Source organism: Dreissena polymorpha, chromosome 10 (genome assembly GCF_020536995.1).
Source record: "Dreissena polymorpha isolate Duluth1 chromosome 10, UMN_Dpol_1.0, whole genome shotgun sequence".
NCBI classification, from domain to species: domain Eukaryota; kingdom Metazoa; phylum Mollusca; class Bivalvia; order Myida; family Dreissenidae; genus Dreissena; species Dreissena polymorpha.
Window position 1 is genome coordinate 47,366,260 of NC_068364.1, and position 22,894 is coordinate 47,389,153.

A 22,894-nucleotide genomic window follows, 5' to 3' on the forward strand; every position below is an offset into this window, starting at 1 on the left:
CAAATCATATTTCCTGAATAGTTTGGCCTATTGACGTCCCTGTAATTATAACAATGGTCTTTTGGATAAACACCGCTAAGTTGTTGCAATATAATAACCGTTTAAAATAGTTACCGGTTTTCATTTAATAAAATGATTAAGTCATATTCGAGATTTCAGCGATTGCCAATATTTTGCTTTTGTTTCTCATAAGCATATGGTGCTTGGTATCTGCTATTGACTCCTATGTAGATTGCAAATATTACATAACCCTTACAGCGGCCGAGCGCAGATATCTGCATTTGGCCGCTAAAAAGAAAAATCTTTGCGCATTAATTTAATTCAAATCTCATTATCATAATCAAAATCATCATCATCGTCGTCGTCGTCACTACTACCACCACCACCATCATCATCATCATCATCATCATCATCATCATCTTCTTCTTCTTCTTCTTCTTCCTCCTCCTCCTCCTCAACATCATTAACAACAACAGCAACACCAACTTAACATCATCATCAAACAACAATAAACATCGGTAGCATACAATGTGCTTCATCAACCATACATAATTATATGCGTTAAAACACCATAATAGAACAGCATGAATGAAGCTGTCTATTACTCTTTTATATTTCCTATACCAACATTTTTTTTTCGTTAATTGAAGGACTAGTTGAAATCTTCTATAAAAGCCCTCCCACCCCCCCCCCCCCAAAAAAAAAATAAAAAAAATAAAAAATAATAATAATAACCCTAGCAAGCAACAATAAACATAGGTTAGTTAGTATACACTGTGCTTTAGCAACCATGCATAATGAATGTTTATGACTTCGGACCGTTGTGATCAAATTTAAAAAAGCAAGATGGTATGTATGCGGCACACAACACATAGATAATTATAGTTTTATACCTTAAACGTAGTTCATCAAAATAAAGATAAGTTATTATCTATGTAATACTTAAATTAGGTTTATAATGTATGCATATTTGTCTAAAACTTGTGAAATGTGATTCGTAAGCCGACGACAACATTATCATTCGGACCCTTCTCCCCACCTAACAATCGAGATTAAACACCTGTGGAGATCCCGATCTTATCAATGAATAAACCGGTTCAATGATGTCAAGTCAAATAAAACATACTATTACTATCCAAATAAATATCTATCAAAAAATGTAAATTGATATACCTACTTAACTAAAACTAAACTTAAACGATTAGCAAGAAAAATATATAAAGAAGAAGCAGGCAAAGTAGACAAATTAATTGTAACATATGTTTTCTCAGTCTCCCACTGTTGAACAATATAAATAGTATTTATCGCCACCCCAAAAGGGATCTTTATCACACGTTTGGCTCAACTAATATATAATTGTGACAGGACAAACTGTCAACAAATACCTTGTTAATGTTTTATACATAACTCCAATCAAAGGTCAACTTCCAAGGAAACTGCGGCATGTTAAAACTGTTGATTATGACAAAATGTTGTTTAGTACAAATCAGTACAATAGCGTCTGTTATGTGGCCTATACTAATCCAGTTAAATAAAACTTTAATCGCAGAAAAGTTTAGATTCTTTACACCTTTAAAGGGGCCTTTTCACAGATTTTGGCATTTTTTTAACTTATTCATTAAATGCTTTATATTGATAAATGTAAACATTGGATCATAAAAGCTCCAGTAAAAAATCAAGAAAAAAAAAAAAAAAAAAGGAAATGTACATTGCCCGGAGCAGGGTTCGAACCAGTGACCCCTGGAGTCCTGGCAGAGTCCTGTAGTATAAACGCTTATGCCTACTGAGCTATTCCGCCGAGTACACATTCTCGACGTATTTTATACCTTATATAAGCAATCTTCGTAGTTTCACAAAATTTAACGACAAAAACAGAACTCTCCAAATTATTCAATCGTTTCGCGTTGCAACGCTTTATAATTTTTAGGTTTTAAAATCGTCAAAAGATGCATATAATGGCTATATTAGAGCATGGTAAATGTCCAGTATTACTGTTTCCTCACAAATATCATAACTAAAACGAAAACTTACGAATCTGAAACAACTTTTTTCAATTTTGTCAATTTACCAAAGCGTGAAAAGATCCCTTTAAGAAAATATATATAACAGTTCTTTCCTGTTTTAACAAAATGATACATTTAAAAATAAATTATGAAGCATCGCTAGCAATATTAGAAAGAGAAGTAGAAGGAGAAATATTATCAATAGTAGCAGTAGCAGCAGCAGCAGCAGTAGCAGCAGCAGCAGTAGCAGTAGCAGAATCAGTAGCAGTAGCAGTAGCAGTAGCAGTAGCAGTAGCACTAGCAGTAGAAGTAGCAGTATCAGTAGCCGTATCAGTAGCAGTAACAGTAGCAGCAGCAACAGCAGCAGGAGCAGCAGCAGCAGCAGTAGCAGTAGCACTATCAGAAGCAACAGCAGCAGCGGCAGTGGCAGCGGCAGTGGCAGTGGCAGTAGCAGTGGCAGTAGCAGTAGCACTATCAGTAGCAGCAGCAGCAGCAGCACTGGCAGCGGCAGTGGCAGCGGCAGTGGCAGTGGCCGCGGCAGTGGCAGCGGCAGTGGCAGCGGCAGTGGCAGTGGCAGCGGCAGCGGCAGCAGTAGCAGTAGCAGTAGCAGTAAGAGTAGCCGAAGCAGTAGCAGTAGCGGCTTTTTGCTTTTTTGTTTTAGAAGTGTTTGTCGTATAAGAAGAACGCAAGGAAGACAAATTAATTGTAACATGTGTTATCTTAGTCTCCGTTGTAGTAGTATTTGTTGTATCTACACAGCCATTTTTCAGTCACCTGAGAGACATGTTTTGATAAGAGATTTAATGGTGGACCAATACATCGTGTATTAATATCAGTGTACCCACTGGGACACCACATGGGGCGAGGATTAACAGATAAACTAGGCCTTCAATTAATTATGCGCCTAGAGGCAAACAATACTATAACTTACTGATAATTTTAGGATTGGGATGTGTTTGTATCTTATTTGAAATTAGCTAGCTTAATTCAAAAACTAATTATAGCCTCAATATTATCACAAGAACATCATCACATATTCATTGTGCAATATATAATCATATCACCATCACAATATGCCAGAGCGTTAGTATTTATTGTGCATACATATCCTACAGCAACATTTACAAAACTTATTACAAACCAACCGCTCAAGCTTTAATTAAGATTGATTTCAATTTATATTATGACATACATTAAAGATCACTGTCAATTAATTAAAAAATAGCTTGATGCTTCGTACTCAGCGATTTAAATAAAAGAAACGTTGCGTACACAATAATTGGGGTTAATAAAAAAAGTCTGCAATTAAAATAATCAAATTTAAATAATACTAGATTTAGTTTCAAATTGTCGCTCAAAAAATGTATCAGTTATATCAGTTACTAGGGAATCGATTTGTTTAATCTCCGCAATCCAATAATAATTATGGTGTTTGTATGACAAATTAATAGCTATTCGTCATTGAATGTATGATACTCATAAAAATATTGAAACAATAACCACAACAACAACAACATATGTGATTATGTATATATCTTCTTCAGATACTCTGTGTCATACTTTCAAAATTATCCTCATAAGATTCATAATAATAAAATAAACACTATTGCAATCTTAGTAAAAACCAACTTAGCCGTTATGCTAATGATTTTATGTTCAGTATGCGTGTACATTTCAATATTATATAACAACAAGTGTTCACAAATACCTATGTTTAATAAATATTAAAAACATGAGAACCAATGAAGGTATTTCATTTTAATAGACTAGTTTTACCGTGTGTGTACATTCATATAAAATCTTTTGAAAATCACACTTGAGATAATGTCTTTAGGTTTTGCTATTTCTAATCGATTTAAACACCATAAAACCACCGTATTTTCTCTTACATTCTAAATTTTCTTACATTTCCTTTTTAAGCCAAAATATTTATGTTTTCATGATTCTAAATTTTCGGACATACGGATTTTCGTACAGTCAGTTAAACAGCGCTATTTTATCAGATTTTGACCCTGTTTTTGCTTATCTGATGACCCTTCGGTCATGCATTTTTACAACCGGATTAAAGTAATAAAACAGAATCATGCCTAAGGGCAATCGACCATTACATTTGCGTACTTGGGTAAATTACCTTGTAAACCTCTAATAAGCAATGGTTCCTTCCAACAGCGTTTGAAATGATATCGTATTAAGAAAGCCAAACGTTTATTGTTTTTACTTTTTATATATTATTTCAGTTGATTGCAAAGCTGTTAAGTTGCATTTTTAAAGTAAAGAACGAAGGGAACAACACAATAAAATTATGTACACTGATGTATTATTTCTACTTCAATTAAATAATTGACAAACAAACATAACACACTTGTCTCTAAATATTTTTCGTATTTAAATTTTCCAACACGAAAAACAATATCTTTAAGTGAACGGAAACTTATAATTATTACGGCATATAGTAAAAGCAGAGTTGTCTGAACCATAAGTAAAATAAAAAATAAAAAATGACACAGCTTATTTTTCCCTCAAGTGTTAATGATAATATGGATAAACAATTAAAAATACATAAAGTCAATTGTGTTGATTACTCGTTATTGAAATATTGCAATGCCAATTATAAGACATATGATTAAAAACAAAATGTATGGTGGAATACCTAATCTGGAAATACAAACTAATGATACTATTAATGCAACAACAACAATCACATCTTTTCAAGCGCAATCAGAAAACTGCTACAGCTTTGTATTAACAAACATAAATATGTTTGTGCTTATAGATTTAGATAAACTTCAAATCTTTAAGCGTGCTATGAATTGAATATAATTTATATTTAAAAGTTTTGCTACTCTGTTGATAACTAGCAACAGCAAAAAGGAAGATACCATTTTTTATCATCTAATTTTATTTATATTTCATTGTTTATTTGTTTATGATCACAAGGATTGTTTGGATAACAGAGTGTGTCTAGATATACCGGTACCCTTAAAAATATTTTTATGAATTGCAATTAAGCGTAGAAATTAAACAGGCCCTAATACAGACACCATTTTTATCGGAATGCGATTATAGTTTCAATAGCAACTCGTAACGCTTTTTGGATTGAATGTGTAATGACTACTTTTAGCGACAAATTGACTTGGTCAAATACTGCATCTTAAACGGATAAATAAAATTGAAACCATTTATTTTCAATATTATCAACATTATTATTTAGTTATTAATACATTAAGCAGCAAACTCTATTAATCAAAAAGATTTGATATAACATCCGAATTCACTGCAAAAATGAGCTGAGCGATAGGTTTTACGGTTGTTGAAATTGTTCATGATGAGAATGACGATGACGACGATGATGACGATGACGACGACGAGGAGGAGAAAAACGACGATAACAATGACGATGATGATGATGATGATGACACTGATGATGATGATCACGACGATGACGACCATAACGATGTTGTTGGTGATAGTGACGATAATGCTGCTGCTGTTGCTGATGACGATGCTGCTGCTGATGATGCGGTGGAGGCGGAGGAGCAGGACGAGGGCGACGACGACGACGACGACGACGACGACGACAACGACGACGATGATGATGATGATGATGATGATGATGACGATGATGATGACGATGATGATGATGATGATGATGATGATGATGATGATGATGATGATGATGATGATGATGATGATGATGATGATGATGATGATGATGATGATGATGATGATAATGATGATGATGATAATGATGAGATGATGATTATGTTGATGATGATGATCATGATAACGTTGATAACGATGATGTTGATGAAAATAACGATACTGTAAGTAGTAAATTAACTCATTAATTGTTATTATAATACACAAGCACATGCTAATGGATCTGTATCCGCAAGGCGGTCAAATGGAAACTCACTTGGTATAAATATGAAAAATTGAATCAAAATATCATAATGCGGAGTGTTAAAATGTGTTCAAATCTAGCGAAATTGTTGCAGTACTTTTCTACCGAAACCAATGCTTAGCCCAGTTATTTTAAAAATAATTTCAAAATACCACGATACACGTCAATTGGCTAACAAATACATTTGTAAGTTTAACCTCACTCAAAAACAGTATTTATTGAAGACAGGGCGTCAACAATGTCCGAGTTTCTTCAACGTAGCTTAAGTACCTAAAGTACCTTTCCGTTTGATTTATCGCAGGATCCTGGGTCCGCACCCACAGTCTTTTAAAGTGTCTGCATTAAAAAAGATAATAATTGTTGTTTGTAATAATCTTTGACAGCTCATAAAAACATGTAAATCCTCAATTCGTAGAGTTTCAGTATGATTTCATTTATTTAAAAAATAAAGACGGTTAACATATTTTATACACACATATATTAGTAGCTATACGCCATATAACATAGGACATAATGTATATTATAAATCAAAGCGCTGAAGGCACTTTAGTTGTTCGCTGTTGTCGTCCTTGATTAGCTTGTTCGCATTGCATATGCTTATCATTGTGCACAGGCTAATCTTATTTGACGTGCATTAAGCCTCGTTTTCCATGAAAGCAGCCAATATGTGCATATTTTAATGATAAACACTAGACTGGCCAATGGCGTTTACAAGCTGGTATATACATTCACTGCTAGAGCAGAATCATTTGTCGTCTGCTGCAGACAGGCAGTGGTAATCGTTCCTAGCAGAGTGAGTTGTGGTTCTTGCCGTACTTAAGTCTTCTAAGCACCTACTGATTTGCATTTATTACCCATTCTCTTGAAACGCCGACTAATAAAGTGCGATAAACCGCCTTTAAGCACTTGGCACATTAACAAATAAGAACATTCCACACCTAACCGAGAACCGACGTCTTTAATCGCGAAACTATTACCAGAAATTGAATACCGCCAGAAACAACAATGTGCTCACTTCGATTAAATATAAATACACTATATTCATTGCGTCCTAAGCAGTCAAACATATCAACCGAAAATACCAGCGAATACAGTATTATATATGACATCGATCTTATATATCGCCTCAGACATGCGAGAGCGCCACGATGAGTGAAGAGTGTGTGTATGAGAGTTTGTTTACAGGTCCTACTGGCCTCTTCACGAGATTTGTGTAGCCCGACCTGAATGATGAATGAAATGGATGTAGTAACAGTTATATGAACACGATATATCCGTACCAATATCCATGTGAGCATATACTAATAATAATTAATTTTTTAATCGCCATAAGCTTGAAAATAAACGTAAATAGATACAACAAAGACCAATTCGGAGACTTTAAAAATTTTAAATTACCTCCCCTGCAATAGAAAATATATATGGAGACTCGCATTCTATGGAATATCAAAATCTCAATATATCTTTCTCCGAAATTTTTTTCTGGTAAAAATCATCTTAAATTTAGCTGTATATTCGTATGTAATTAATTAAACAAGAGTTATAAAAAGGCATTGCAAAAATATCGCGTTTTACTTGAATAAGTTACCTCCCTTAAGCCTATCGGAATATCAAAAATACGTATATAAACAAAACGCGTTCCTTGCATAAGTGATATTAAAGCGCGTGCCCGTGCCACTCGTCCTCCAAATACTTACTAAATATAGTACAACGTATCTACAATCATTGCGACTAACTCATACCTCAGTAAATAAGTAACCAGGATAAATATACGTTTAGGTAATTAAGATATAAAACATACATATAACAAGAAATATCTTTAAAAAAGATATACGGCGTTGATTGTGGTTGCAGTTAATGATAGGTAAAGACTTCAATGAATGAGATCAAAGATAGCGAATGTCTTTTTCTGTGCAGTTCTTAGCTGCAGCAAACGCAGTACGGGATGATACGCGGAGTTTTCGCGGCTTATTTTACATTATTACATATTGCTGGTCATAAACGTATAGATACAAAACAGAAAACCAAAAGAAGAATGGAAGTGAAACATATGAGTCAACCGGCCACACGCGAAGTATCCGTACATATTTTAAATATTTATACGCGCGTTCTTCGAACAAACCTGTTTTAGTGGTTTGTCTGGCGTTGCTATTTGATTCGATTATTAACAGTATCGAGAATCATTGCGCTCATGCTTAATTCATTAGACAATATGATGGCATAATTCTTGTTAAATTAATTAAAAATAATATTTATCATGGTATTGTTGTAAAACACATTAAGAATCTGTTATTGACAAACCATATGCTGGATATCTTCATTTAACATCTGTCTGGTCTAAAGAAAATTCCAGTTCACCTAGTTCACGCTATAGCGTCTTTATTATGTAACGATTATTTTCCTGGCCGCGAACTCCGATCAGCACATAGGGTAGAGACGCAGCGATGACCTGTATGTAAACTCTGACATTCACACACAGTGGCCGCAAATTGACCCGATATACCTCGCGAGTTGAAATGCAATGCATTAAAGTGAGTCTTCGCTTACACTGCTCTCTATACTTTAACATGTTAACATGTTGACAGGAATATGGAAGTTAGTACTAAATATGAGAACATAGCCTTTAAATGCAAACGTTCTCGCGCTGAAAATCTTCTGAAAATAAAAGGTGGACGCACAAACTGTATTGATGTCGAGATTGAGTGTAAAACTGTTCTATCTATTAAGCCTTTTCATTAGATATAAAATTGTTTCATGCTGAACACGCAGTAAAACAGTTTTCCAAAGACGCGGACATGTTTCCAATGTTCTGGTCGTATTCTCAAATCAGCCAATGCAGTCAATGAAGTGTATTCATCTGTACTTGGCCGCGGGAAGTTTTATTTGAATTCTATTGGACGCTAACAAAGGTCAGGCTAAGGTGAAAAGCTGGCGTATACAGCTAACGCCGAAAAATTTACATGTTCCCTGTCTGCCGAACCCGATCCATGGACTATAGCCACAAGAGGTTTCTATGTACCTATGTAGCCGGATTGCGCCCTCAGAGCGCCCAACACCGACACAGATCACGCTACTCTCCGGTCAAACACAATACTGCATAGGACTGCTGCCTTTGTCACCATATTATCAGAATCATTAACGTGCAAAATGGAAACTTTCAACTGTCCTTTCACTTCATACATAAGCCATTGCCGATCTTCAATGATCGCTTATTTCCGAGAGATGCATTTTATTTTTTTCAAACTTCGAATTTTGATATATGTTTAACTTATTCATTTAGATTACATTATTTTCACTATAAATATTGACTTTGATCCAATTATCATCTGAAAAATACGATTTCGCGATTTCTTCAAAGATCGAGCGAGCCTTTTTACCTGTTTACTTATATATATCTAATTTAAGGTTACACAGATGTAAAGTTGTCGTGGCCGAGTGGGTAAGGCGATGAAATTGAAATCTTTTGGGATTTTCCCGCGCAGGTTCGATTCCTGCCGACATCGCATACTTTTTGCGACGCGTTTTATTTCTTTTCTAACGTAATTTGATTTAATATAGCACATAAGCTATGTTTATTGTTAAATATGTTGAAAATTGTATGCACATCCTTCAATTTTAAAATTAAAACAACGTTATGGCTAAATTGATTAATTTACTGCTGAAAATACGAATGATGCATGTTGCATTTTTATTTTTATTTCAAAAAGTAAACGGTAAATCTGTTTATTTTTTGGTATTTTTGCTGTATATAGTGTTTCTATAAAAACTTAATTTAAAATATAACTTAAATGATACTATTTTGAATTTTATGACACTTTGTTTTTAACCGACCCAATTTTTACTTGGCTGAAATCACTTACATTTCATGGCGCTATTCCATAGATTAAAATTTGTAAAAAATAAATGTCTGTAAAAGAATACTTATTTCATCTTGTTTTAACTTTAAACACCTTTACTGCATCTGTACACACCAACTGCATGCCCATATTTGGAAATTTGAATGAATTATGGAACTTTTATATACCCCAGGGGTGAAAATAAACTGGACAAAAGCCGAGCGTGAGGGTGGTTTTGAAAAAATCGGTTTATTTTTTTTTAAGCATGGAAAGCTACCTACAAATTTGCATGTAGTTTAGTGAAATGATGTTGATTAGGAAAATAATTAATTAAATTATATTTGGATATGTGCCCATTAGAGGTGCGCAAGCTTAAAAAGTTAGAATTACCGAAATTCCCGTTCTTACACGTTGTAGCATGGATCGGGTATTGAACACGATACACGTGTGTATTAGCACCTTACTGTAGTCCCGGCGGGGTTATCAACTGCACCAATACACCGGTAAGCAACCAGGGGAATATCATATGAAAAAAGAACTATCATGCATGTTTGATTTGTTAAAGTGTGTCACAAAATTTCCCTAACTGCCGATGTCGGCTATAATTTCGGTATAAACATGCAAAGAAATTAACATATATATAATGTTAATGCCGATATGTTATTGGACATTTTGTATGTCAAATGTTCATTATTTGTATTAAAATTAAGACGATTGTATTGAACACGATACACGTGTGTATTAGCACCCTACTGTAGTCCCGGCGGGGTTATCAACTGCACCAATACACCGGTAAGCAACCAGGGGAATATCATATGAAAAAAGAACTATCATGCATGTTTGATGTGTTAAAGTGTGTCACTAAATTTCCCTAACTGCCGATGTCGGCTATAATTTCGCTATAAACATGCACAGAAATTAACATATATATAATGTTATTGCCGGTATGTTATTGGACATTTTGTATGTCAAATGTTCATTATTTGTATTAAAATTAAGACGATGCTTATTTGCCAGAAAGCGTTTATTTCAAATTCAAAACAAGCAATAATCATACATAATACAAAAATATAAAACTAACAAAATGACAACACTCTCGCTTAACGCAACGTTCAGAAGCACGCGCACTTAACAAAATTATTGCAACTAATGCAAGCTGTAATTAATATGTGACTACTTGCTATACAACCAGTATCATGCGAAAATTGATCTTATTTAATTGTGGTTCCCTCTTTGAATTTATGTTGCCTGTCGACTTTTAGAATAATGTGTCAGTAAGAAATGTATTGCTTGCTCTACAACCAGCATCATGCGAAAATGGATCTTATTTAATTGTAAATCCCTCTTTGAACTTAAGTTGTCAGTCGACTTTTAGAATAATGTGTCAGTAATAAATGTTTTTCTTCACTTTCACATGTTTTTTTAAGAAAATTTAGTGAAAGATGCAAATGTGTCTTATTTATTTTTTTCTGTGTCTTCAATGTATCTTATTTATATGTGACTGCGTGCTTATTTTTTTTTCAAGAAATGAAAGATGCAAATGTGTCTTATTTTAATTATATTCATGTCTTAAATGTGGCTTATTTATATAAGATAAAATGATATACTGCCAGTGTCATGCAAAAAAGGATCTAATTTCTTAATATCCACATTCACGCTTTGTTCTTTATTAGCACCGTCTTTAATTAGGCTATCTATTTAAAGTACAGATTACTGTGAACTTAATAATTGTGCAACGGTGATGTTGATCCATTATCGTTGTTAATTTAAAATGTAGACAACAAGTTAGCAATTAATGAAATCAGTTATTTTGGAAGTAAATCTAATTTTTTCTGTACAGTAGCCAGGTGGATGTGTATTGAGCGGATAAGATAGGGATCACCACAACAAGTTTCTAATACACAGTATAGACTTCCCCTATTATTATTAATTACCTGATTGGAATAAATAAAGTGTTAAAGATCATTTCATGTAAAAAGCAGGATTTCTGACATAATTTCAATCGTTTTGCTTTTATACACAATTTCATGGAACAATGAATATATTGGCGCGATGGAACACAATTTATAAATCAAGCTGACAGTATAGTATCATTTTTTAATTATGTGTAATTTAATTCGCATCTCTCCCTTAACTCGTTCAATGACACGTGAACTTATATCAATTATAAAACATCACGTGCATCATTAAAAAAAAAATTTTAATTATGAAAACATATATGTTCTACATGGTTTTGTTTAGTTTTTTTTCTCAACCAGAGAGACATTATAAAACATTGTTATATATAAAGCGCTTTACTTTTCTACATTACATAAAGATATATCGATTTTTTTGTTAAGTGTACGTGCTTGACATATTTATAAGAAGGCAGTGTTTATTTTTGTAATAAAATCGAAAATTGACATTTAATTTGATGCAATCCACATTGTTTAGCGGCCAAGCGCAGTATTCCGCTCTCGGCGGCCGATGGTGTATTGCAATATATACAATGAAAAGCTGGGTTTCTGACATAATTTCAATCGTTTTGTTGACGCGGACGTGCTTTTTGGTGGCCAAAAATACTATTGTTCCCTTTATTTAAACCTAAATCAGTATTTTTTTACACTTGAAGGTTTGTACAGCGGGGATTTCGGTACCGGCGCGGGTTTATGTGCTTGTTAAGAATTACCGAAATCCCCGCTAAGAGGCAACATATTATCCTGATTTATGCTTTGATTAAACATTGATAACTAAATTGCAAAAGTGTATAGCATATTGTAAATAAGGTAGTACGATATCATTTGTTTCATCAGATTTGTTTGGAAAATACTTTCTGAAGACTTATTATTACTATGTCATGTTATATTTACATATACTTTTGTGTAACCAATGTTTTAAATGTACATTTTACCTTTTTTACATTCGTTTACACATTTTTCACATTAATAAACTATTTAATAATGGAAAAAATATTCTGATAAGAGTGTTTAAATGATTAACACTAATATGATTGTGTACAAATCAACATTAATGCAAAGCCAAAACCCAAACATAATGACATATAGACCCTTTAAGGCGTAATATGGGGGATTGGCGTAAACATGGGTGATTTCGGCTCTGGGCGTACGAATGTAGCAGTACCGAAATCCCCTCTAATTATTTTCCAAAAGAAGTAACCGAATGGGAGATAATACATGTCACTGGTTGCTAATGAAAAAAAAACACTATAATAATTTTGTTGACACTTGAAGGTTTGTACAGCAGGATTTCGGTACCGGCGCGCGTTTAAGTTCTAGTGTAGAATTACCGAAATCCCCACTGAGAGGCAACTTAATGCTGTCAAGAGTGCTTAATAATTAAAATTAATATCATTTTTTTGCACCTTAACATTCATGTGAAGTCAAAAACCATTCATACCGATGACCTATTGACCCTTTAAGGCGTAAATATGGGGATTTCGGTACTAGGCGGGCGAATGTAGAATTACCGAAATCCCCTTTTCATCATCGCACATTAGTGTAACATAAATTTTAACACAATATATGTAGGGAAACTCATATGATTCGCGTAATGTGAAAATGATTATTATGCTATAATTCGACCACGAAACTTGACGTGACTTAATACCGGACATTATGGAATGGAGCTACGCTTGCCGTATTTGACATAAGACCCATTTTCGCAAATTATCTTATCAATGCTTATATGAATTTGATTGCTATAATCTAATGCGTATTCGACACGGAATTATTGTCAAGGTTTTTCATTTTGTCAATATTTATCATAGCAGGGGACATTGCTGACATCAATATGGATACTGTTTTCATTTTCTGTCGAGAAATGATATGACTTATTATCAAGATTATTTTATAGTACGGTAGCGTTCTCTTCACAAGTGAGATTTATTTGTACTGGTAAATTGCTCTTATACTCACCATTCGGACTCGACGATCGGCTCGAATAAAAATGTTAGTCGCTTAAAAGTACAAATTCATCATATTGAGCACGATTATTATTATTATTATTATTATTATTATTATTATTATTATTATTATTATTATTATAATTATTATTATTATATAGCTTTTAGAAACTTATACCTTAAAAAAAATCCCATTGGAAAAAAAAAATCCCATGGGAAAAAAAATCCCATGGGACAAAAAAATCCCATGGGACAAAAAAATCCCATGGGATTTTTTTATTATTTTAAAACACGATATAACGCGTTGAAATCGCGAGAAATGCTCATCATTTGTTAAAAGGTAGTGTTTCTGAAGGTTACATGAATAAATCTCTAAAAATCAGAAAAAAATCCCATGGGATTTTTTTTTCCCATAAAAAAATGGGATTTTTTTTCTATCAAAGTAAATTGAACGAAAATAAGCACAAATGCTTTAACAATGCTTAAAATCGATAACTAAGCACAAACGAACGTGTTTTATGTTTTTGAAAATCCCATGGGATTTTTTCTCCCATAAAAAAAGCTGGAGAAAAATCCCATGGGAGAAACCAAAATTCCCATGGGATAATGAAAAATCCCATGGGATATTACAAAAATCCCATGGGAACCCCAACTTTGCAAATAAAGTTCATAGTGAAGAAAACGCATTTAACAAGCAAAAATAACCAATTATTAATCACAAGTTAGACTTTTATCTTATACTTTATCACAAATAAGCAAACCTTCAAGAAAAAGGGTACTTAAGTTTGCGAAATTTCGGTTTCGCAAAGTTTTTCCGGTGGCCGTTATGTATCACCTTATCGATAATAAATACGTTGATATCTTTCGAGCAGCATTTTAACGGATTGAGATATGGGACACTTGAGAACCACCTCTGACGTGACTACGCCTCCAGAATTGCACGCATCATGCATGCTCGCGTATAGCAATGGAAGTTGTTCATTTGTGTTACCCTACTGTTGGATGGGCGTATTGACGGATTAAAAGCAAAATATTCGGAAAATCCAATTGACTGATATTTAATCAAATAACTAACCCGAGAATCGCACTCGCGATCCGAACGAACGCCTCAAACATTTCTTATGCACGTTGATATGATCTATGCGCTCCCACAGCTATACCGTAAGTAATTCATTACAGAATTAATGCGTTGACACTATTGCGGAATGGCGCTCGGCGCCCTTTGTATATTTGCAGAGATATTGTGGGCATTTTTCACTGTTGAATTGGGATAAAAATAATTATCAGGTCAAAGGAGTTGGTTAAAATATGGTTACTGACCAATTATCTGCAACTCATCTTGCTTCCAGTTGTTTATAAAAATATATATTATATTCGATATTTTACATGACTAGTGAGTTCTCTAATCCAAAATGATCTGTAAAACAAAATAGTGTCTTTGTTTCGTATGAACGAATCTGCACTAAAACAAAATTTAGATTCACATAGTAAATCGAATAATTGCTGTCGCCAGTTGTCAAAACGAAAGTAAGGTTGATATTCAAAAGCATTATTTTTCTCTTTCCGGGATATGGTTTTGATATGTTGATGCTGCATTAACAAATATAAGTGTATATGAAGTGAAACACAAAAAATAAACAACGGTTGCGATAGACACCTATCAAATGATGGATGCCCATAATATCACTTTAAACTAAAGATCTCAAGGTTCTCTGCCCTTCGGAGTTTTTATACAGCAATCAAGTATTAAAACACACGCTTTCCACGAGAATGACGCGACCTTGTCAGCCGATTCGATTGGAAACAGGTAATTAAATTGACCGAATATTTGTGATTTTAGCATTACACAATTTTCATTTTTCGTGATGCAGTTAGGAATGTCGCAAATACAAAGGATAATGCGAACTTAACATTACATGATTATCTTTCACCAAAACAAACCAACGTCAAATTCCATTGATCTTTGTGAAGATATTTCTTGTTATTTCTTAGCGTGACCTCCAATAAACAAAATAACGATACAATTATTGATTCTACTTCCATAAGTTGTACGTTGTATCGCCATATAAATCATTAACACGTTAAACCAAACGTCTACACGTTCAATGTTTTAAATGACGCCGGAAGCGCACCCAATAATTTCTCTATTGCAGACTATTTGCTGCGTTATTTTTAGGCATATTTGTTAAAGAGACACCTAGGAAAAACATTCTCCGTTTGAAATGTTTGTCTCGTCTGTAACGATAAATAAAACAACATGTTTAACCGGCCTTAAAATCCGCTCAGATGATTCCACGTTTCGTTTTATATAACCGACGCCGTTACCTCCGGTTCGTTTTCAAGTCTATTTCCCGTGCCCATGGCTTGAGACGACAACGCTTCCTTCAAAAGACATCTTTCGACCCGTGGTGGCAATATAAAACAATAAAAATAGTTGTGTTAATACAATCGGATTGAGAACAATGATTAGACAATAACTTCAATTTAGTGCAAACATAAAATATCTAAGAATAAAGCTTTGTCTAATAATTCACGATAACTTAATTTTAAAATTTACAAAACACAATTTTGAGAAGTATACCATCACGTGGTCGGTCTTTCTTAATACTAAAAAAAATACAACAACACAAAAACACTTATGCAATATCTTTTCCAAGAATTTATACTGATTTTTATGTTATACAATATTTCACTAAATCTCTAAAGTGATACAACTGCTCATAAGTATACAAGTTCTCCATTTAAATTTATGAAACCACTTGGTCGGTGTAACCGAATTCTAAAAATACAAAATATTTAATATTTTCCCCAAATGTATACTGAATTTTATATTCTAAATGTAAATACGCCTTACAAGGTACAATTGTATATAATTAAATAAGTTCTCCTTTGATAAGAAAGAGTTAAAGACAAATTTATGAAACCACGGGGTTTAAAATGTAAACTTGTAAACCATAGCGCGACCTACCCTGTGATGCGAGGAGGTAGTTAAAGCACTCTTTCTGTAATATCCCATTTCTGGGACTGCAGAAATTATGCTATATCTCCGATTCGTGATTGCATTAATAACTTCTGTACTGCTTAAACGTCGATCATCATCTGTCATGAATATCCTTTTTGGAATAGCAGATGAGAGTTTACATTGTGTCAAGTGGGAATAAAAGATCAAAACGCTAAAAGATTAGCGACCTGGTTATTAATAAACATCTAGCTGACATTCCAGTTTATGTCAAAAAGGAATAAATTATTTCAGATTGAAGGCTTTACTCTGTTGATATTAAGCTTATTTTGCATCAAGTATTGATGCCAAGATATCTACGTATTGAATTTCAAATGAAAATATGCCAAAAGATATTTCAAGATATTAAAGAATTACAAATCAGTTGAATCAGCTGCCCAAAAGATGAGCGACCAATTCAACTTCATTATTATCATCAAAATACATTTATGTACAGCAAGTAAGCTTTTGCCTATAAACAAAGATCGCTGTGTGTCGTTTTCAGCACAAGCAATGCTTCGGTTACCCAAATGAACATGATTTTTATTTCATGATAAACATGTCATTTCAGTTAGCATTGATCCTAATATAGCGTTTAGCCGCAGTATTTATGCATATAAAACCTCAGCCAGCAAATGAGTCGTGTTCTGAGAAAACTGGGCATAATGCATGTGCGTAAAGTGTCGTTCCAGTTAAGCCTCTGCAGGCCGCGCAGGCTAATCAGAGACGATACTTTCCGCTTTTATGGCATTTTTCGTTAAATGAAGTCTCTTCTTAGCAAAAATCAAATTAAGGAGGAAAGAATCGTCCCTGATTAGCCTGCGCAGACTGCACATGTTTGTCCGGGACGACACTATACGCACATGCATTATGCCCAGTTTTCTCAGAACACGACTCAGATGATGGAGATATTCCCCGCGGAAGAATTCACGACAGAAATGTATTGATTATGTGTCGCGCACATTTGTACTCGCTGTGATATCTATGTCCAATAAGCATGATCCTGACCATAGGCAAAATGCCCATATAATTGATAACGATGCCTAATCTATAAAATGGTACGGACCGTATTCGTATTTGTCACTGAGTTGTCATGGTAAAAGGCGAATGCATCCAATTATTTTGTATAACACACTGCTTTTGCGTAATACGTGTATATAGGATGTACAAATATGATATGTAATTACTTTCTCTTATAATCTAAGAATAGCATACTCAGGAATAGAACACAACAAGACGTGTGTACATACGGCACGGATTTCCACACATTCTAAAATATGACCTTAAACCTCTAGTTTTGACCTCACCCTTTGAAGTTGGGAGACGGCTAATACACGCAAAACGCCGACTTCTGCTAAATGCAAGTTCAAATTTAAATTGCGTCGGACAACAACGGTGGGTTCTATGATGACATAACAATTAAAAATTAAATGTTTATCTTTCCAAATCTAAAACATGCATAAGCTAGGTTTGAAGAATATGGAGATCACGTTCTTTCTACACCCAAAAAACACAAAGTGTGTGTTATTTTATCTGTTACAAAGCTCTTGTATATTTTAACGATGTTAAATTGGAATGGCCGCTCTAGTGCGTTCAGTAACAGTTAAGACAATTAAATGTATACAGAGAAATGAGTACTTTTGTTGAATGGTACCAACTCTGCAAAAGACAGGGATGCTTATGAAAAACATCAGACCAACACAGACGGCAACTATGCCGATAATGATAATGTTTTTTTTTTATGATTGAGATGTTTTATATGATGATATATAAATAATTGTAATGCATGAAAGAGTACATTGCCAAAGAAGATGACAATAATGAAGACGATCATGATGAGCATGTGCTGATTTGAGTGATTTTGTCGATAAGAAATATGTCAATGAAGTGGACGTTGAAGACAATATGAATTGGGTCATTATGATAGTGGTGAAATGAATAGTTTTGATGCAAAAATCACTTATATGATTATGGTTCTGTCATTTATAGTATAGCGAATTTCAAACTAATCGTATATGTTATCTATTTTAAGGACCTGGTGGGTACAACCCAAGAGAAAAGGAACTGGCGAGGCATCATCATTGCAATGTTGGTAATCTTGACCATCATCGCCTTGATAGTTACTGCAACCATTCTGGTCACACCTAGTAAGAATGATTAGTTACAATTTATAAATAAACTAAAACTTTTTGTCGTTTTATACTATCAATTGGCTGGATAAATACTTAACAATAATTAAAACATACTTAGATCTCGGAGAACATTCTCAATTCTGATATGAGTAGGATACCAATGGTTCATATCTGAAATACACAATGTCCATAACAGGTTATGTGTTGTTAGAGGTGATGAATTCAAAGTTTTACGCAAAATTGAAGCCCCTCTTTAATATGTTTATTAAACGAATATTCTGTATTCTTATTCTTAAGTCTAAGATATGTCTAAGAATTGTTTGGTGAATATCTAAGCCGATTGCATCAGGTCACGTTAAGATAGCCAACAATAGCCAATCTGATCGAAGCTATTAACAGTAGTTCATATACTTTTCTGTACAATCGGTAAGGATAAACGCCAAGCGCATTTGTACGAATTGATATGAGCATCGCTAGGTGTGCAGTCCGCACAGGCTTTTCACGTACGACACTTTCCGATTTTATTGTATTTTTCGTTTAAAGGAAGATCCTTCTGTGCAAAAATCCAGTTTAGGCGGAAAGTGTCGACCCTGATAAGCCTGTGCGGATTGTATTGCATTAAACCCCCTTTTCACATAGCACGGTCAATATGTAATACTTGGATGAAGAAAGGACCCCTACGATTCGACTAAATAGTAAATTGAACTTGAACTCCTAAGTAATGTCCTCAGAATGTTTCTACGACAAATACTTTTGTGAGAGTTGGGTTTTAATGTTGACGTAGTTGGTTTGTCGCCGCGCCAGCAGTTGTACTGACTTGATATGTTTGGGATATTTCGTATTGAAAAACCATCACTGATATTGTATGAACAGAGTACTAAGTCTAGTTGTCTATTCACGACATTTATATCACGACATTTATATACCGACAGCTTTATTTACAAATAAATATCAACAACTTTGCACTGCTTTACAAACAATGTATCAATAAGTTTTAATATCATACTGTATATATAGAGCATACCAGGTTAGTGTTGAATTCAGATGAGATTTTTTTAAGAAGCTTAGAAGAACGAAACTACGTGCCTTTGTAAGTGGTCAAGGATTTTGTCCGCAGCAAATAGACTTAACCGTATTTAACAAGTACTTGTTGATCATCACGTTCCTAGTTGTCCTGTCTTAATGTAGAAAGTCATGAAAATAACGTGGTTGAAGACCACGCTGAACATCAAATGGCTTCATGTTAATAAGCAAAATGACGTTACTACAGCGTGTTTGAGATGTACTTCAACGTTGTTCAATACACTGACATTAAACAAATTATTATTATTTCAATAATGCGTGCATTAGAATGGGGTAAATCACTTATAATGTATACATTTAACAACTGATACAATGTTCTTCGATGCAATGATCAACTCCGTTTTTAATATCAGTTCACTGTTAACAGAGACAGTAGATGAGCTCGTAAAAAAGAAGCTAGACTTTAGAGGATTCATCAAAGGCGAATATGAACCAAAAACGTTCAATCCTATTATGATTAAAGGTAAGATTGCATCTTTTAAATTGAACATTTATTGTGGAGTGCCATGAATAAGTTATGTACTCTCACGAAACTCTCATATTCATTCATTTGTTTAGGTGTTTGTTTAAATTGCATGTTGTTGTGGTTTCAAGTGCAGTTTTTGTTGCCTCATTGTTTTGGAATTGGTTGTTTACCGTAAATTATAAAAAAAAACATCTGCACGGTATCATAAGGTTTTTCATAGTCTGGCGCAGGTGAAGGTTGACTTTGTGTATATTTCATGCACATGCAATCATTCAACTACATGAAAACCTAACTGCTCAGTCCGCAACATGTTTTAAAACATGCTAACAAACAGATGCACTGCATAGGTAGTTTTTAGTTACAATCGAAATTCGAATGTATTTGAATAATTAATCCAATGTTTATTGCAGTGCGTCTAGTATTAGTGTGTTGTCTATTATATGTTTTTTCATTGATCATGTTGAAGTCAAGTTTAATGAGCTACTTGTATAATGTTGTGTTTGCACTTTTACGACAATTGGTAATTTGAACACAGTTCCTTATTCTGAAAGGCTACAGTAGCAATATGTGCAATATATATATATATATATATATATATATGATTAATAAGAGCTTCAATCAATGTTCCGCACGGAAAACAACTGATGTGAGTCAACATCACGCATATAGTTCAGTTTAAACAAAAGCTGGTTGTTCATCTTGATGGATGTTAGAGGTGCTGTACGATCGTTGGTCGGGATGTAATAAATGCTTGATATATATGGATTGACTAATAAAAAGAAAAATCAACCAAATGTAATTGTAATCAAATAGCTTCCGTTCATGTCCACAACTGTAATACGGTGTCTCATAAAATCAAATCTATAAAAATTCGATATTTATGACAGTATAAAGATGCTCCAACATTTGCAATAAGTTTTATTTTCGGCAGTTGCATAAATTTATATAAGAGACGTCAAAACAAATTGACATGTATTCATGCATACCTGAAAACTTTTAATTTAATACGTTTTTAACGATTCTAATCTTTTGAAATATCAATTTTTAACACACTCGATGGCTGATGTATACGCTTTCAAGAATGCTCATAGAATTTCATAAGAGCTCACCTCATTTATATTGCATTTGTGCCGGTCGCCTTCACTGGTGTAAAAATAATTATTGAATTTACAAAGTCTTAAGTAGTTAGTATGCGTAATTATTATAAATATTTACGATGTTTCCATTAGCTGTTCACTAAACAATTTGAATTAAGTCCGTCGCTAATTACGGAACACCCATTACTGTTCGTCTGATTTATATACAAACAAGTTTTAAGTTCAAATCGAGTATGGATTGAAACAATTTGTCTTGCTCCTTCACACTCAGATAGTTTGTATTAATGTTGCGATTCAGTACCAAAAAGTCTTCTTCAATAAAGACTCTAGACTAATAGTCGGGTTCACTATGTTTTTCCGTTCAGAAAAATGGTAGATTAGCAAAACTATACATTTTTGGAAAGATTATTACATGGGCAATTTGAAAATCAATGTTTACATTTGCGCTGATACCTGTATGGCCGCCATTTTTGATTTTCAAAATGGCCGCCGTAAAAATACATTTTTTACTCTATTTCTGCCTCTAATAACCCTAAAAACTTTTTAAAATATACTAAACCTATGTTTTCAGGTACAAGGAATCCATTGGTTACATAATCAGACTTCTGATTGTAACAGTTCTTTCTTTTTTCAGGAAATATGCATCCAGGGAGCAGCCATTGATACAAAAAATGTTAATATTTTGGTATATTGGTATATTGAGTATATATAGTATATATATGTATATTGAATATATATATATTGGTATATTTCGCCCTTTCTCTATGCATTCGCTTTCTTACCTATATGTTATGAGGATGAGTCTATAACTATTACTACTCTGTTAGGATGAGAGCGCAACAGTGCAGAGATATTACAAGTAAAAGCCGTAGATGACAGAGATATTTACATTGAGTGAAACTAATGAGCATAGAGTACATATATAATAAACCTACGTACTCTTTGCTCATTATATTACCTTAGTATATATACAAGCTGGCCAATCAAAATGTTGTTTTCATATTTTAATTAAGTCATTTCATTTGCCCGTCATAAAAGTACATACACTGCTCACGTGTTAGTTACATTACAGTATTTATGTTACACTATCTAATTGGTGGAGGTGTATATAGTGGGGTTTTTTCTTTTGTATTTTCAGTGCATAGCTCATCATGAGTGAAGATCCTGATGGAAGCACGTTGTCTTTGGGCACGTCCAAGGAGTCTACAGGCTGGAAACTGTGCACCATTTGCCAGGAGAAAAACAATAACAAAGGGACAGTTATTCTAAATCCCAGGACAGAATCGTACCAGAAGTTACTGGACATAGTGGCCGACAGAGCCAGCGTTCAGGATGGAGAATATGTTACCCTTCAAAGACGTCTCCAGGACTGCACAAAACAAACGATGCTCGAAGCTAAAGCAATGTGGCATCGAAGCTGTTATTCTTGCGCCACTAATGAGATACAGATCAGCACTGACCATAAGTCAGAACA

At 33.9% G+C, this 22,894-nt stretch overlaps 1 protein-coding gene across 1 annotated transcript in view; it reads left to right on the plus strand.

Moving 5' to 3' along the window:
- LOC127849332 (dipeptidyl peptidase 4-like) overlaps positions 1 to 22,894 on the plus strand; it is a 145,341-nt gene that overhangs the window by 80,387 nt on the left and 42,060 nt on the right. The window contains exons 2-3 of the mRNA XM_052382063.1: positions 18,675 to 18,789; positions 20,225 to 20,320. Of these exons, the coding sequence (XP_052238023.1) occupies positions 18,675 to 18,789; positions 20,225 to 20,320 (211 nt within the window). The remainder of the gene's footprint in view (positions 1 to 18,674; positions 18,790 to 20,224; positions 20,321 to 22,894) is intronic.